This window comes from Mirounga angustirostris, unplaced genomic scaffold (assembly GCF_029215605.1).
Source record: "Mirounga angustirostris isolate CCGP_5_RB_7025 unplaced genomic scaffold, mMirAng1.0.hap1 SCAF_8, whole genome shotgun sequence".
In the NCBI taxonomy this organism is placed as follows: domain Eukaryota; kingdom Metazoa; phylum Chordata; class Mammalia; order Carnivora; family Phocidae; genus Mirounga; species Mirounga angustirostris.
In genome coordinates, this window is record NW_026991716.1 from 133,421,975 (window position 1) to 133,437,817 (window position 15,843).

The window sequence follows — 15,843 nt, forward strand, 5'->3', positions numbered from 1 at the left end:
GGTAGTTTGTCCTTTCGTTCTCTTAACACAAGATCCAAGGTCTTGCAGAACAAAGATTTTTTTTTTGGTTTTGATGAGGTTCCAGATTGTATATAATTTTTTTAATACCAGAGGAAACCTTTTTTTTTCTTCTTTCCTATTCTTACTGGAACTTTAATATGGGGGGAAGGGGATACAGATAAAACACAAGTAAAAATGTTGCAGTAATGGTTATGGTAGGGAACCAGAAGCCCACTCCACCTATTTTGTTTTCTGCCCCATAGCCCTGACACCCTTGCATAGATGCTTTGTTTCTGTGGAACCCAATTTGAAAACCACTGAATTAGAGTACTGTTTATAGTAGAAATAGTGTTTCAACAAGTTTATGAAAAAGTCCATTTGTCATGTACATTATATATAGTCAATTGAGAGATCTAAGAAAAATGTGAAGTATTATTTAATGATGTTGACTTGTAATTTTGGGTATCCTCTAGCCCCAGAACACCACATAATTAGCTTGGCTATACTTTTCCTTCACCCATCATAGACAAATAGTGCAAGGAGAGGAGAAATACGGCAGCAGTTTGATAATGTGTTATTTGTGAGTCTTTGTTTAGCATGAAAGATTTATAGAGGAATGAATGATAGTAATAAATGAAAAGATAAATTAATAATAAAAGATGATTTCCCATAGGCCAGGAAAATTGGTTGAAAGGTTACTTTGGCTTCTCGCCTCTGGTGTGGGGTACACAAAGATTTGGGCAGTTGGCCACAGATAGTTTGAAAACAGTAAATTTTCAGATTCTCACTTTCCTTATGTACTTTTTACTGAATTCTGCTCTGGGATATTTTAGATCAGCTCTTCATCCCATACACCTTAAATTTACATCTTAAATATATCTTGAGCTTACCAGTCATTGTTAGTCATTAAGAGAAGCTTTTGCTTATTGTGTTTTATTTAAGAACTCAAAGATGTTTATATAAATGTTTCTTTTTATATGAAATATTTGTACACATATACAGAAAAGTGCAGAAAACTTAATATGCATAGCTAAAGTTTTTAAAGCTATCTGTGTAACTACCACTCAGTGCAAGACATGGAACTTCAACTGAAGTCCCCAGGTACCTCTTCCTGATCATATCCCTCCCTAAGTAACACACAGTCTGACTTTTATGTTAGTCATGTTCTTGTTTGGCATTATAGTATTACTCTTTAAGTCTGAATTCTTAAAGCAATTTAATCTGCTTTTCTGTTTTGCATAAATGGAATCCTATATTATATATTCTTTAGTGTACAGTTATTTTTACTCAGTATTATATGTTTAGGATTCATCCCTGTTGTATATAACAATATTTCTTTTCATTGCTGTATATATTCCATTATGTGAATAACTGCTGCTTATCTATTCTGTTGACAGACATTATGTTTGTATGTTTTCCAGGTTTTGGAGTTATGAACAATACACTGCTGAGAACACACTTTCATATTTATCCTGGTGTGGTTTATATTTTTGTGGAGTGGATTTGCTAGGTAGTAGGATATGCACTTCTTCAACTTGGCTAGATAATGCCAAATTAATTTCATAATGGTTGTACTAATTCATACTCCCACTCTGATTCAGTGTGTGAGTTTGTATTGCTCCCATCTTTACCCACACTTAATACTGTTAGACTTAAATTCTTCTAATTTAATGAGTCTTAGTTTAAGATTCTTTTTAAAAGATACTACCCTCATATCACCTTTACTTAAGGAGTTAAATTTTCAACCAGCATTAAATCTTGTTTGTCAAAATGTGTTTTAGACTCTTAAGGATTCATCAAATAGAATGAATTTCTGTAGTCGAAGAGCAAAATGTCCTTTTATCAAGATAACCAAAAAAAATTAGGTTATTATTAGTTATAAACTATTATTATTTTTCTTCAAATTCAGTATTATCACATCAAGGTTAATCTGAAATATTTTACTAAGCTGTATATTAAATTTGGATTTGTTTAGATTTGTTTCATCAGGAACTGTTCCTTGTCATCTCCCTTCTCCTGTAGTTATTCAATGATACTTTATGTCAGTGAAGTATCAAAGCCCTGTCCATCCCTTGCTTCCTTGTTTGGGGGACCACGGCCCTCTAAGTGTAAAGAGGAAAGGACTTAGTGATTCCCTCTTATCCCTTCCAGCTTAGGTATTGTGGAAATGGAATTTCTGAGGTTCCATACTTTTAGGAAAACCTGAATCATGAGACGTCTCAAAAACGACACAAAAGTAGTATGTTTGCCATCTTAAAAGAAAATACCACTTAGTCTTTCCACTTATTTTGTATCTCTCATTTAAGTTCTATAGTTAAGTGTTACTTCCTTAAATAATATGTAGATCGGTTCAGAGTTAGCAGTGAAGATCTCGTAGGCTCAGTTAAGAGTATTATGTAGGTTTACTTCTTGTTGAACCTTCCTTCCCAGTCTGTATGCCTTTTATTTCCTTTTCTGTTGCATTAGCTAGGACTTCCAGTATGATGTTGAAAAGCAGTGGTGAGAGGGGGCCTCCACTCCTTGTTGTCATCCATACTTAGTTTTGGTGGGAAAACTTTCAGTTTGTCAACAGTGAGTAGGATGTTAGGTTTTCTATGGAGCATGTGCCTCTGCACCATGGACTTAACACATGCGTCTCAGGTTTTCTTAATCCTCCTTAGGCCAGACAGGAGGGCTGTATTTTCCTTACCCCCGGTCAGTGAGACTCTGGTTAAACCCCAGCAGATGAGGCTCTGCTTAAATAGTTTCTCCTGAGGTCATACCTTATTAAGAACAGAATGCTGCTGGCTGTCTCAAAATGGTTCCTTTTCTCTACCTCCTCCCAGAAGCAGGAGAGGATTTTTCTCCAGTATTCGCTTTGAGAACTCCTGTAGGGTCAGGTATGACAGTGTCCTGGGAACAGCCCTTCCTTAAATGCTATTGTCAGTATCATTCAGTGCTTTGCAAGTACAAACCATTCCAGCTTTGCTTCCTTTAATGTTAACTTTTATTTTCTTATTTTTTGAGTGAGAGAGAGAACAAGCACTCGAGAGTGCACGAGCAGGGTGAGGGGCAGAAGGAGAGGGAGAAAGAGAATCTTAAGCAGGCTCCATGCCCAGCGCTGAGCCCCCTGGAGCCCTGTCTCACCACCCTGAGATCATGACCTGAGCTGAAATCAAGAGTTGGACACCCAACTAACCGAGCCACCCAGGTGTCCCTAATGTTAACTTTTAGAGCTGAAAGTGGTAGCACAAATTCTAATAATAGAATAATTATATAAGGTGTGTTTATATATTGCAAAGTATGTGGTCCAAGTCACCTAGAGAGTTTTTTTGCCAAAAAACTGTGACTTCTAATGGTATCCACATAACAGCTTGAATAACATTAGAACGAAAATCATGTGATATGTTTAAAGGTGCATTCTCCCTATATTAATGCCTTTCTCTCTCCTATTTCTGCAGCAGAAGAAATTGGAAATTACTAGAATGTAGTTTGAAGATGATATAACTGAAAACTTAATATGACATGACTTTATTACCATTATTAGTTACAGAGTAGAAATTCCTCATACCAGTGGAAAGTCTTAGGAGTTCTTGTGTTTTCAGTACTGATAGAACTTGAAGAGGAAATTGAAAAAACATTTCAGGTTTTTGGTTGTAATGTTTCCTCAGGTTGCTAGTTGGTGACTTAGCTAAGTTTACCAATTATTATTAAGTTATTTTAAAACATTAAGTCATGGGCGCCTGGGTGGCTCAGTCGTTAAGCGTCTGCCTTCGGCTCAGGTCATGGTCCCAGGGTCCTGGGATCGAGTCCCGCATCGGGCTCCCTGCTCCAAGGGAAGCCTGCTTCTCCCTCTCCCACTCCCCCTGCTTGTGTTCCTGCTCTCGCTGTCTCTGTCTTTGTCAAATAAATAAATAAAATCTTTAAAAACAAAACAAAACAAAACAAAACATTAAGTCATACTTAAGGGGTTTTTGGGGGGTTTTTTTTTTTTTTTTTTGCCATTTTTGTGGCGAAAATGCCTAATCTACAAGTGAGGGAAAATCTGTTCTACAACATCTTAATGGTATATATAAAGATACTGTGGATGAAGAAATGTTTTTTCCTTAGGCCTTATAGTTTACCTCTAAACTGCTAATATATGTTTGAAGCTTTGGGATCTTACAGTAGGCCCCAAAGATCCATTTATTATCCTGTGCACTCATGATTCTTCTGTGTTGTGAGTCTGTAACCTGTTATAAATCAGCAAAAAAGATGTATTTTTTTTATATTTAGTACATTCATTACTTAACCATTCAGTGTTAATTTTTTAAAAGATTTATTTGAGAGAGAGAAAGCACAAGTGGGGGGAGGGGCAGGGGTCTCAAGCAGACTCCCTGCTGAGTGCAGAACCTGACACGGGCTCGATCTCAGGACCCTGAGATCACAGCCTGAGCTGAAATCAAGAGTTGGACATTTAAGGGCGCCTGGGTGGCTCAGATGGTTAAGCGTCTGCCTTCGGCTCAGGTCATGATCCCAGGGTCCTGGGATCGAGTCCCGCATCAGGCTCCCTGCTTAGCGGGAAGCCTGCTTCTCCCTCTGCTTCTCTCTCTCTCTCTCTGTCTCTCATGAATAAATAAATAAAATCTTAAAAAAAAAGAGTTGGACATTTAATCGACTGTGCCACCCAAGCACCTCTCAGTATTAATTTTTAAAGCTCTTACAAGCAACTTAGAAATTCTGTTCAGTCTCACTGTCAAGATAATCATTTATATGAAATAATGTATATCAGATTTTTTTGTGTTTAGCAAAATTAAGATGCCAGTAAATCAAGTTAATCAGTAATTATTAATCACTTATCTGTGTGGCATTAGGGAATAGATAAATTTTAACAAAGTGGATGTCCTGCTTTTCATTAAATTTTAAGTTTTCTTTATTGAGATTATTTGCTCAGCTAGGTTGATACTTCTTTGAATGTATGGTAGTCAAAGGAAAATAGCCTTGGCCAGATACATGAACTGAAGGATGAATATGCTGAATGTTTTGGGAACATGAGGGAAAACTATTTCAGTTTTTCAAAAACCATAACTTTCAACAGAGCAGATGTTTTTAACCTTTACGTAGGTTAAACTTAAAACTTCAGAATCCAAACACCAACGTTATTGCCCTCTTATGTCTTAACAGTCAGAATGTTGCAATAGATACTTGTGAATTAATAATAAAGGTCTCTTCATTTTCTTGACTAAGTAAGAATCTAAGGATAAGATTCTTAAAAAGTATTTGAGGGAACAGATGAAGCATCATAGATGAAGCATCATCTTGTATTTTTGCAGAATGAAATCACTCATTGTCTCAGCTGAAAATGCCATTAGAAACAAGTATGTGTGTGTTAGGGGTGGATTGAGGATCCTTTTCTCACTGGTACTTGGGTTTCCAAGGATTTTTCAAGAATGTAATTTATGTGCCATATGTGATTTCCAGGAAATTATTTTGGGTGAGATACCTAATTACACCCAAAAATTGAAGCTGCTTTTTGCAGCCATAATTCCATGTTAATTAATATAAGCTTGGAAAGCAGGTTTTCTTATGCTTCTGGATACGGTGACAAACCAGGAGTAGTTACCTTGATACTAAAAGGATTCTTCATTGTGCTCACCTAACCAGAAGAAAAGCTTGTGGCAAGAAAGTAGGAGACATTTTCCTCAATTTGGGTGGTGGATAAGAAGGTTGAGAACCTTTATCAGTGGAGTAGCTAAAAAATAGGATAGATTACTGGAATCATAATGGTTGTGTCTTATCTTTCTTATAGGTGTGGTATTTGAGAAAACTTTTGAAACTTTGGGCTCCGTGTATTTAGAATGTTAAATATAGTGTTCCTTCATTAGTTCAGAAACCCTTTTGTTATATGGATTTCAGATGAAGTCTAATGTATGTTGGCAATACATTCTCTAGAGCTCTTTCCTGAATTTGCTGCTTCCTTCCATGTGGCTTTTCAAAGTCATTAAACAAAAAAATTTTTTTGTTACAACAGTACCTTATTTATCCTTTTGGCTTTTGCCATTCAAGCCAGTTATGCAGTACTGTTTTGGAACTTATGTGATTGGCAGTTGAACTGGGTGAATGGAGTAGCCAGTGTAGATTAAAATGCCATTCCAGAGACAGATGGTGTGGAATAGTCAATGTCTGAACATTCATTACGTCTACATAAGCGTTGTTTTTGTATTTGTAGAGGATTTATAATGAATGCTACCTTCTCATTCCTTCCCTTCCTCTTCTTTTTTCCATCAGTGTAAACCAGAATACAAGGTACCTGGACTTTATGTTATTGACTCCATTGTACGACAATCTCGACATCAGTTTGGTCAAGAAAAGGATGTGTTTGCACCCAGATTTAGTAATAACATCATTAGCACTTTCCAGAATTTATATCGTTGCCCTGGGGATGACAAGGTATGCTGCCTTTTTTTTTTTTTTAATTAACATACAATGTATTATTTGTTTCAGGGGTACAGGTCTGTGATTCATCAGTCTTAGCAGAGAAAGACAAGTATCATATGATCTTACTGATACGAGGAATTTTTTTTTAAGTCGATACATTACCCTTTGGTCTAATGAGACTCTAGTTTATCTTAACTATGATTTTATGTTACCCTTTACTCCTAGTAATTCTGAATTTGAATATTTAGTTATTACACTCTCCACATTCTGAGATTCTTAGCATCTTAAACAAAAGTGGAGAGATGTAGTTGATTTGGCTATTTTTTAACTTATTGAAGCAATTGGTGTTAAAGAAACTGGCTATAATAAGCTTTTGGAATTACACTGAAAGCTTATTTATTCTCACACACAACTAATTTAATGTTTTGATTATTTGACCTGAACTGATATTTACCTATTTAGTGTCTATGAAAATGGATTTGCTAAGCAGTTAATAGAAAATAACCGCATTTTAAAATTCTTTTATTTTGGTAAAGTTTTATTAGTACTGGAAACCACACTACTAAGTCTTCTAGATCTGAATGAATAAATATTTTGTACCACATAAAAAGAAGGCTTTGGACCCTGAGAGAGAGTAAAAAGGGGTTCTTTATATGTGCTCAGAGGTATTAGAAGTTTACATATTTTGTGATACTGATTTGGAAATTTAGATTACTCTTCTGATAGGGTTGGTTGCAATATTAAATTTTTAAAAGGTCATGTTAGATAAAGACTTTGTCTTAAAGTTTATTTGCTTAAAAGGTGAAGTCAAAATCACCTGTAAATACAGCTTTGGTGCTGAGATAAATCCTGATCACCTCAACAGTGTTAATACAGTCTCCAGGCAACCGTAACCATCGATCTCATTAGACTTCACATAGAAGCTGAAACTGAGTTGTCATTCCTGCCTTCTACTAAATGTAGCTTTAATTTACCTTGTACATCTGTCAAAATGAACTTTTTTTTAAGTGTGTTAAGATTAGCAAATCAAAATTATAGAAACATGATTTCAGGGGCGGAAAGTACTACAGAAGTATTTTAATCCATCCTTCCCATCCACTGTTCGAATAGTCTCTGAAATGACTGTGCTAAGTTTTGAAAGCAGAAAATCAAAATGTCATTTTTCTTTTTTCCTCCAGAGTAAAATAGTGAGAGTATTAAATTTATGGCAGAAGAATAATGTGTTTAAGAGTGAGATTATTCAGCCTCTTTTGGATATGGCAGCAGGGATTCCTCCCCCAGTTGTCACACCTGTTTTGGCCAGTACTACTGCTGCTATGAGCAACACCCCAGGTATGTTACCTTGATAGAGATTTGTTTTCTAAATATTCTACTTTTTTTTTTTCCAGGTGATTATTCATTTGTAAAGTAACAATTTAACAGTGCAAGAGAACTTATCTAGCATTAAGTAATTGAAATGAAATGTAATTTGAAGGAAAAATAGACTCAGAATTTATATTTGTGTGTAATTCTTTTCTAAAAATTAAAAATCTGAACTTTTTAAATCCCTGGAAGCATAAATACAGTGGACTTTGGGAAATTGTTTTGTCACTTAAGTTTTTTCCTGGTGTAGGCTGTCCATAAATTTGCATGTAAATCAACTTGTAGTATAGTAGGGGAACTTAATATTTATAAGGAACCCTGAAAAAATTATCTAATGAAGCCAAGAATGCTTTAGTAATAATCTCAGAATCTTGTTCTAGAAGTATATTTAAAAGACTTAAAATTTCTTTTCATAGTTGAGGAATTTACATTTGGTATGTATTTAGTTTTTGTTGTGTGTGTCTGTGTCTGTACATATACACATCCATTTTCAAACAAAAATAGTTTTATATTGAACATACTGTTTTATAATTTTTCAATTATATTTTGAATATTTCCTCATGTCACTGAATTTTCTTCTGTAATAAGATTTATAATGATTTCTAAGTAGTGTAGGCTTCTTTAAAGTAGTAGCTTAATGAGGACAAGTATGGACAGATCCTTTTGGTATTTTTTTTTTTCAGTCTACCTAATTCTGTAATTAGACAATAAAATAAAAACATTTAAGTGTACATATTTTATAAAAGTGACAAAGCATATCTCTCTACCTTTCCAAGTCTTATTTATTTACTTACGTGTTTATTTGGGTGGGTGTGATGTCTTTTTTTTAAAAGGAACTCCTGTGACACCTGTTACTCCAGCCAATGTGGTCCAAGGTCTACCGGATCCGTGGGTATCTCAGATAACAAACACAGATACACTTGCAGCAGTAGCTCAAATCTTACAAAGTCCTCAAGGCCAACAGGTGAGCAGTTTTTTTGTTAAATCAACAATGATTTAGAACTCATTATTCTCCTAATGTATTATTTTATAATGTACCACCTAAAGAGTAGGAGTTATTTCTGTAAAAATGAGATCACACTATAGATACTACTCTGTAACTTGCTTGCTTTTTCATTTAGTAAGGCATCGTTTTATGCACTGTTTTATACCAAAATACTGACTTAGCACATAGTTTGTGCGAAACATTATTAAGTGCTATTGTTACTCCAATAACAAGACTAGGGATGTCTGCTCTGTTAGGAAAGATGTCTTTCTATGTTAGGGGAGACAAATAATAAAAAGTATAAAACTTTATTTAGATAGTGATACATGACTTAAAACAGGATAAATTTTTAGAGTGACTGGGTTTGGGGTCAGAATTAGAGAGGGTCGCCCAGAGAAGGTGTTTTTGAGGAAGTGCCATTTGAAGTGAAACTAGAAATGGAGCTACTCATGGTAGGGTTTGAGGATAGCCCATTCTTCGCATCTCCTTTTCTTACCTGTCCTTTAAAACACAAATTAATTGTGATCTGTGCAATAAGTCCCCTACTCCCCCCAAACTCTTTCTCCAAATATTCATGAGGTTTTAGCCACCTGTGAGTTTTTGTTTAAATGTCACTTCAGTAAGGCCTTCAAAAAGTGATTTAAAACAGTGCATTCTTTCATCCCCTGTGCTCCTTTTTCCTATCACCTACTTTCTTTCTATTACATTATATAATTGATTAGTTTATTTATTCTCTCTTTCCACCAGAATGTATGCTCTACAAGGATGAGAATATTTTTCATCTGTTTTGTTCACTGCTGTGTCTCCTGTGTTTAGGCTGTAGCAGATGTTTGGTACATTTTTGTAGAATGAATGAATAGTATATGGAGGCATAACAGTATTGGGTATGCAAGGATCTTTCAGAGTTGAGATGTCTGGAGGGTCAGATGGCCTGTGCATGTAAGTTAATGATGACACAGCTAAGTGTGGACCTGGTTTCAAAAGACGAATGGTGGGCTGAAAAAGAGTTCATATGCTAAACAGTGGGGAATTTTTTCATGTTGAAGTCACTGATCTGAATAGTACTTTAGTGGATGGGAGAGGCGAGAAGCCTAGAGCTAGGAAGTATCTTCATTTTGGTAACAATGATAAAAGAAGGGAAGTAATAAATATGTGAAAATAGTAGGGTTGCAGACTCTCTAAAAGGACAATCTCTGCCCCCCCCCCCCCCCCCCAAAAAAAGGACCATTCTAGAGTTTTAAACATGTAAAACCCAATTCAGTTATAGTCTTAGATTAGATCCAGTTTCTCCATTTTGGGGAACAATTGGGAAACTGAATTGGATATTAGATAAAATTATCAGATTACTAATTTTATCTTGTGATAATGATATTTTGAAAATAATTCATAAAGCAAATGTTTTCATTTTAAAAGATACTTATTAAAATAAGTACTTGTGGCAGGAGAAGTGATTTTTCTAGAAGAAATAGTGTGAAGAGAGTTAAGAAGACATAGTAATTGATAGAATATTAAGTCAAGAGTAGAAGGAAAAGTAGGATGCTGCACTGGTTGAACCTGACTGAAACAGTAACAGTGCTGTCTGGAAACATACAGATATCAAAAGGAGTAGTTAAAATGTGTAAAGGAGAAAATATGGTATTAACCCCTTTCTCTCTTTTCCCCTCTGCCCCTTCTTCCTCTCCCTCCCTTTTTTCCTCCTTTTCCCCCTCCCTCCATCCTGTCTGTTCTGGAGCTTCCTCAGTGCAATAACTAGGCTATCATATATTTTGGTATAATTTTCTTCGCTATCACATTAGTAGTTTGTAGTTACTGTTTATTTGATAGCCAAATGATTCTAGTTTGTTTCTTAATGTAGCTGTTTTAGATAGGCATGAAATTACTTTCATCTTGGATGGCTTTTGTACCTTCTCCCACTATAAGTTGATCTTCACTTAAACAGTACACATGTCTTGTTTCTATTCTAAATTGATAATATTCAGATTCAACTCAGAACTTGATTAGGAAAGTATTAATTACTTCTAAGATGTACATAAACATAGGGTTTACTTAACTCTGCAGTATCTTCAGGATCTTATTGTTGTTTCTGCCTTTTTTTTTTTTTAAGATTTTTTTTTTTAATTTATTTATTTGACAGAGAGATAGCACAAGTAGGCAGAGCGGCAGGGAGAGGGAGAAGCAGGCTCTCTGCCGAGCAGGGAGCCCGATGCGGGGCTCGATCCCAGGACCCCGGGATCATGACCTGAGCCGAAGGCAGCCGCTTAACCGACTGAGCCACCCAGGCGCCCCTGTTTCTGCTTTTTAAGAGGATGGATGAATAGAGGGAGTAGGGATTTGACTTCAACTCTTGTTGGCACTATTCACCTTTAATTTCCTTAGTTTCAGACTGCTCCAAGAGACAAATTTCTTATTTGCTTTCCTACTTCCAGGAAATGTGTTATCTGATGGTAAATCTGAAAGATAGCAAAAGCAGTTGTTGTCAGTGCTTGTTTTTTTTTTTTTTTTACGGAGATTAAAGAGTTAATTGAAGAAGGAATGAAAAGCTTAGTGAAGGGGCACCTGGGTGGCTCAGTCAGTTGAGCTTCCAACTCTTGATTTTGGCTCAGGGTCGTGGGATCAAGCCCCATGTGGAACCCCCCCTTCAGGAGCCCCGCTTCAGGTTCCACGCTCAGTGTGCATCCTGCTTGGGATTCTCTCTCCTTCTGCCCCACTCCCTGCTCGCACCCGCATGCTCTAAATAAATAAAGAAATAAGTAAGTAAATAAGTAAATAAAATTTTTAAAAGAAAAGCTTAGTGAAAAAAATCAGTCTGTATGTGATGAGTTCTTTATCTGTCATGGTATGACCACTTTATTTGGCTTAAAGTTCTCTGGCTTTCCAGAAGCAGAACAGATTTATTAAGGACTGTTATATATGGCACACACAACAAAATATGTATTTTTAAAATTTCCTTGTTTTGAGTTAGTATCTATTTTCTCTTGATCTCCAACAATGAATCTTACTGACTAAAAGATGGGCATTCTTACAGATAAAACCCAGCATCTCTTCGTAATAATTTTCCTTTTTTCCCCTCCAGCTTCAGCAGTTAATACAGACTTTACAACTACAACAGCAGAAGCCTCAGCCTTCTATCCTGCAGGCCCTGGACGCTGGTCTCGTTGTGCAGTTGCAAGCTCTCACAGCACAGCTCACGGCTGCAGCTGCCGCAGCCAACACCCTGAACCCCTTGGAACAGGGAGTGGCTTTCAACAAGGTAGAAATTAAGTTAGCAGATTTGTTTTATAAGAAGTATTAAAGTCTATATGCTGTCATGTGGATTCTAATTCTGTAAATTATATTTTATTATAGAACTATTATTTACAATATGCAGTGTACTATGTAATATATTATGAATTTTACTAAAGGTTTACAGATTCCTGAAGAAACTTAAGTAACTTTAAAATTCCACTTGAAACATTTAGATTCTCTTAACTAAATAACTCGTCAGTAAAATTGTATATTCACCATTGAGGCAAATACAATTTTCTCAATTTTCTCATTTCTTTTATGGATGTTAACAAATACTTGATGTTCTGTGTTCTAAAATTTTAACCTGCTAAAATTATAATTGTTCAAAATGTGAAAGTTCACAGGAAAACTTCTCTAGAGTTGTCATTATACTGTAATATTATGATAAATTGAGGCCTAAGTATAAAGGATAGTGGTTTTAAAGTTGAAAATCTTTCATGTATAATTTATTGTGTGATCACCTTAATGTTCTTATTAATTATGAGAATATTAAAATACCTTGGAAGTGTTATCCATATTATTTTTGTTTCTGCTACTATATTTTTTTAGGAAAATAAATACTGGTATATTATATTACTTTAGACTTTTTTAGCTATCAGCTTAATTTAGTCTGAAAATGTAATAGCTAAACCACATAGGGGACACCTGGGTGACTCAGTTAAGCGTCCAACTCTTGATCTCAGCTCAGGTCTTGATCTCAGGATCATGAGTTCAAGCCTTGCATTGGACTCCCTGCTGGGCATGGAGCCTACTTAAAAAAAAAAAAAAAAAATAGCTAACCCACATAAAAAACCTTTAAATTGGTCATTTGGGAGACAATAGAGCAGCCTAAGAAGAGAAGTGTACTAGGAATAGACCATTGATTATAGTCCTAGATGTTTTTTAATCAAGCTTTATTACTACCGGCAAGCCACAGTAATTATTTTAAATCCCAGTCTTCTCTTCTATAGAGCATTAGTGTTTCTCCTGTGATTTGTTTTGTTATATAAAGCAGTGTATGTCAAAAGTACTTTAAAATATTCACTCAAATTAAATGCTTTATTATAGAATAACAAAATTATGTAAAAACATTTATGTATTAATGTGATAGAGGTAAATTGGATGTCATTGACATTCAGAATAGCATTTGTACCTTATTTTTGTGTGAATCACCTTTTAATTTGTCTTTTTCTCCTTTTTTTTCCTTCCCTACTTAGAAGTTGATGGATAGGTTTGATTTTGGGGAAGATTCTGAGCATAGTGAAGAACCCAAAAAGGAAATTTCAGCTTCTCAACTGTAAGAATTGTTGTTTTTCTTTATAACCATAAGTTTTCCCCATTATTATTATAAACATTGGATGGGACATTGCCTTCTGAACTGCCAGGTATACTTTGAATATGTTGGGATATAATTTCAGGCTCTTGAGTTCTAACATTACAGAAAGATGCTAGAGTCGCTGTCTTGTTGCCTCCCTATTTATTTTGGCTCCTTTCTCAGATCTTTGCAAATATTTGGGATATATCAAAATTCTTTATAGGAGAATTGATAGATGTGATATAGTTGTGATATTTTCTATGTCTGTATTAGGCATTATTTTATTCAATTGTAAGAATATTTGAAATAATAGGAAACAAGCTTGCTTCTAGTGTCAGTGGCCACACTTCAAGGAATTCTGCCAAATTCTGGGAGTATATCTGACTCATCAGAAGTAAAGATTGGGATTATAGGGATTTTGTTTTTTTTAAGATATGGATTGTACATTTTTATTTAGATTAGTGATTTTCTTGTCTCAAGCAGTTCTGTGCAGCTCTAGGTTCTTAATAGGTTTGAGAAAGGACCAGTGGGGAAGAGGATGTTGGAGAGTTGGGGCGTGGAGGATGGGAGGATGGAGGATGGTGAATGGAGGGAATGCCTCTGGGAATCTTATTTCAAACAGAGTTTATTAATTTTATATATTGGGATAATCTCTTAAAATACATTTATATAATACATAAAAATACATATATCTTTTTGGTAAAGAGATTTTACTTGAAAAATTAAAATCTAATATTTCAGATTATGAATTATACAATTAGAGGAGAAACATTTGAGATCTAGTAGATCAATGTCCTGAACAATTTAAGAATCTTTAATGGTTCTGATAGGATATTTTTATAATGTTTTAATGCTTTCTATGATGAGAAGTTAAATAATCTTTATTACTGAATCCTGTTTGATTTACTTTATACACACTGATCCGTTTTGCATTCTGAAGCAAGGAAACAAATTTGCTCCATTATCTTTTGAGACATAGCCTTTCAATATTTGAAGTTAGGTATCATTCTTCCCCTTAGGTTTATTTGCTCCAGATGAAGTACACTTTTTTTCAACTGTTTCAAGACTTCTCACCATCCTGATTGCCCCTTTTGGGATGCCCTCTTTTTTGTTCATGTCTTACCTTGTGGCACCCAGAATTCCAGGTGTATTCCAGGTGTGAATTTCCCAGAGTATAGTTAAATTATTATTTCCTCTTATCTAAGTACTGTTTCTGTTAACATACCTAATAATGTGAATGCTTTTCTAAAGAAAGCAGATTAGTTTTGTAAAGTTTATGGTCAATTACAATTGTAGATTTCACATGTACTGATTGATAGACCATTTCTCCCGCTATCTTATAGTTAGAGAAGGAGTTAAAGTGACAATGTTTAAATACTTTTAACTGTTTTTATATGTTTCATTGAAATTTTCTTAAAGTACTCTAATGTAAAAAATACTAATTTATATGTATTTAATAGTGTGAGATCATAATAACAGATCTTCCATCAAAGTATCTTTAACATGTTATCCATCTATTGAAAGACTGTTGGAGAGTATCTTTCTATTTTAACATATTAATGTTCTGAGGTATTCCATTTTCTGTTAATATTTCAAAAGTAAACATTGTAGTAGAGTATGTTTCATTTAATTGGCATGGGGGAGGTTGAAAAATCAGTTATTTTTGTATTTTCACTGGGTTTTAAAATGTTTCTACTTGTTTTTCCTTCTAGTTCTCATGTTTCAGAATCTGTGAACAATTCCATTTTTCATCAGATAGCTGAACAGCTACAGCAGCAAAACCTTGAACATCTCAGACAGCAACTCCTAGAACAGCAACAGCCTCAAAAGGTTTATAACTCCATCTTGTGGTCTTTAGAGTTACTGCTATCTACATTTATAAAGTGGTGTTTCTCAAGCATGGTGATTTTTCTTCAGTTTTATTGCTAGGAAGATCAGCCTTTTCAGAACGTTTATAGTCTTTTCTGTTATCAGAATGTGTTCTAGATATATACATGTGCTTGGTATACAAGCAGTGGAGAACAGAAGCCAGAGGTGGTGTTTCAGTATTACAACTTAAAACTTCATGTGCTTTTCTCCACCCAGTTCCCTATCAAGCAAGGTCATGATGATTTTGCTTTGGTTGATCGTGATCAACAAAATAGATTGCTGCCTTTAATTAGGCTATTACTGTGTGGCAGGAAGTTTATGAGGCATGATTACATTTAATGCTATGAGATAGCATTTTGACTTCCATTGTACCTTAGTGAAATTAAACATCCATTGCAAAACTATATAGTAATATCATGTATCATTAGTTTTGAGACACCATTATTTTATGTACAGCTAAGAATTTTTAATCACTTCAAAAGTACAACATCCTATGGAATTAAAAGAACCTTAATAAATTACAGGGATGATAATATGTGAAGAAGGATCATACCTTAGAACTGATAAAATATGTCAAGTTGCAAAGGCAGGGTTAATCCATTACAAAGCCTGTTTTTGCTCCATGTGAGAAACACTTATAGATATAAACTGT

General features: G+C 34.9%; 1 protein-coding gene across 10 annotated transcripts in view; it reads left to right on the forward strand.

Annotated features, from left to right (window-relative positions):
* The window catches only part of SCAF8 (SR-related CTD associated factor 8), a 185,262-nt gene that overhangs the window by 40,628 nt on the left and 128,791 nt on the right, over positions 1 to 15,843 (forward strand). For all 10 annotated transcript variants that reach the window (XR_010413816.1, XR_010413818.1, XR_010413817.1 and 7 more), the window contains 6 exons: positions 6,247 to 6,408; positions 7,575 to 7,728; positions 8,592 to 8,722; positions 11,817 to 11,993; positions 13,225 to 13,304; positions 15,035 to 15,152. Coding sequence is in view for 6 of the 10 variants with exons in the window: in XM_045865792.3 (XP_045721748.1) it covers positions 6,247 to 6,408; positions 7,575 to 7,728; positions 8,592 to 8,722; positions 11,817 to 11,993; positions 13,225 to 13,304; positions 15,035 to 15,152 (822 nt within the window). In the remaining 4 variants the exon portion in view is untranslated. The remainder of the gene's footprint in view (positions 1 to 6,246; positions 6,409 to 7,574; positions 7,729 to 8,591; positions 8,723 to 11,816; positions 11,994 to 13,224; positions 13,305 to 15,034; positions 15,153 to 15,843) is intronic.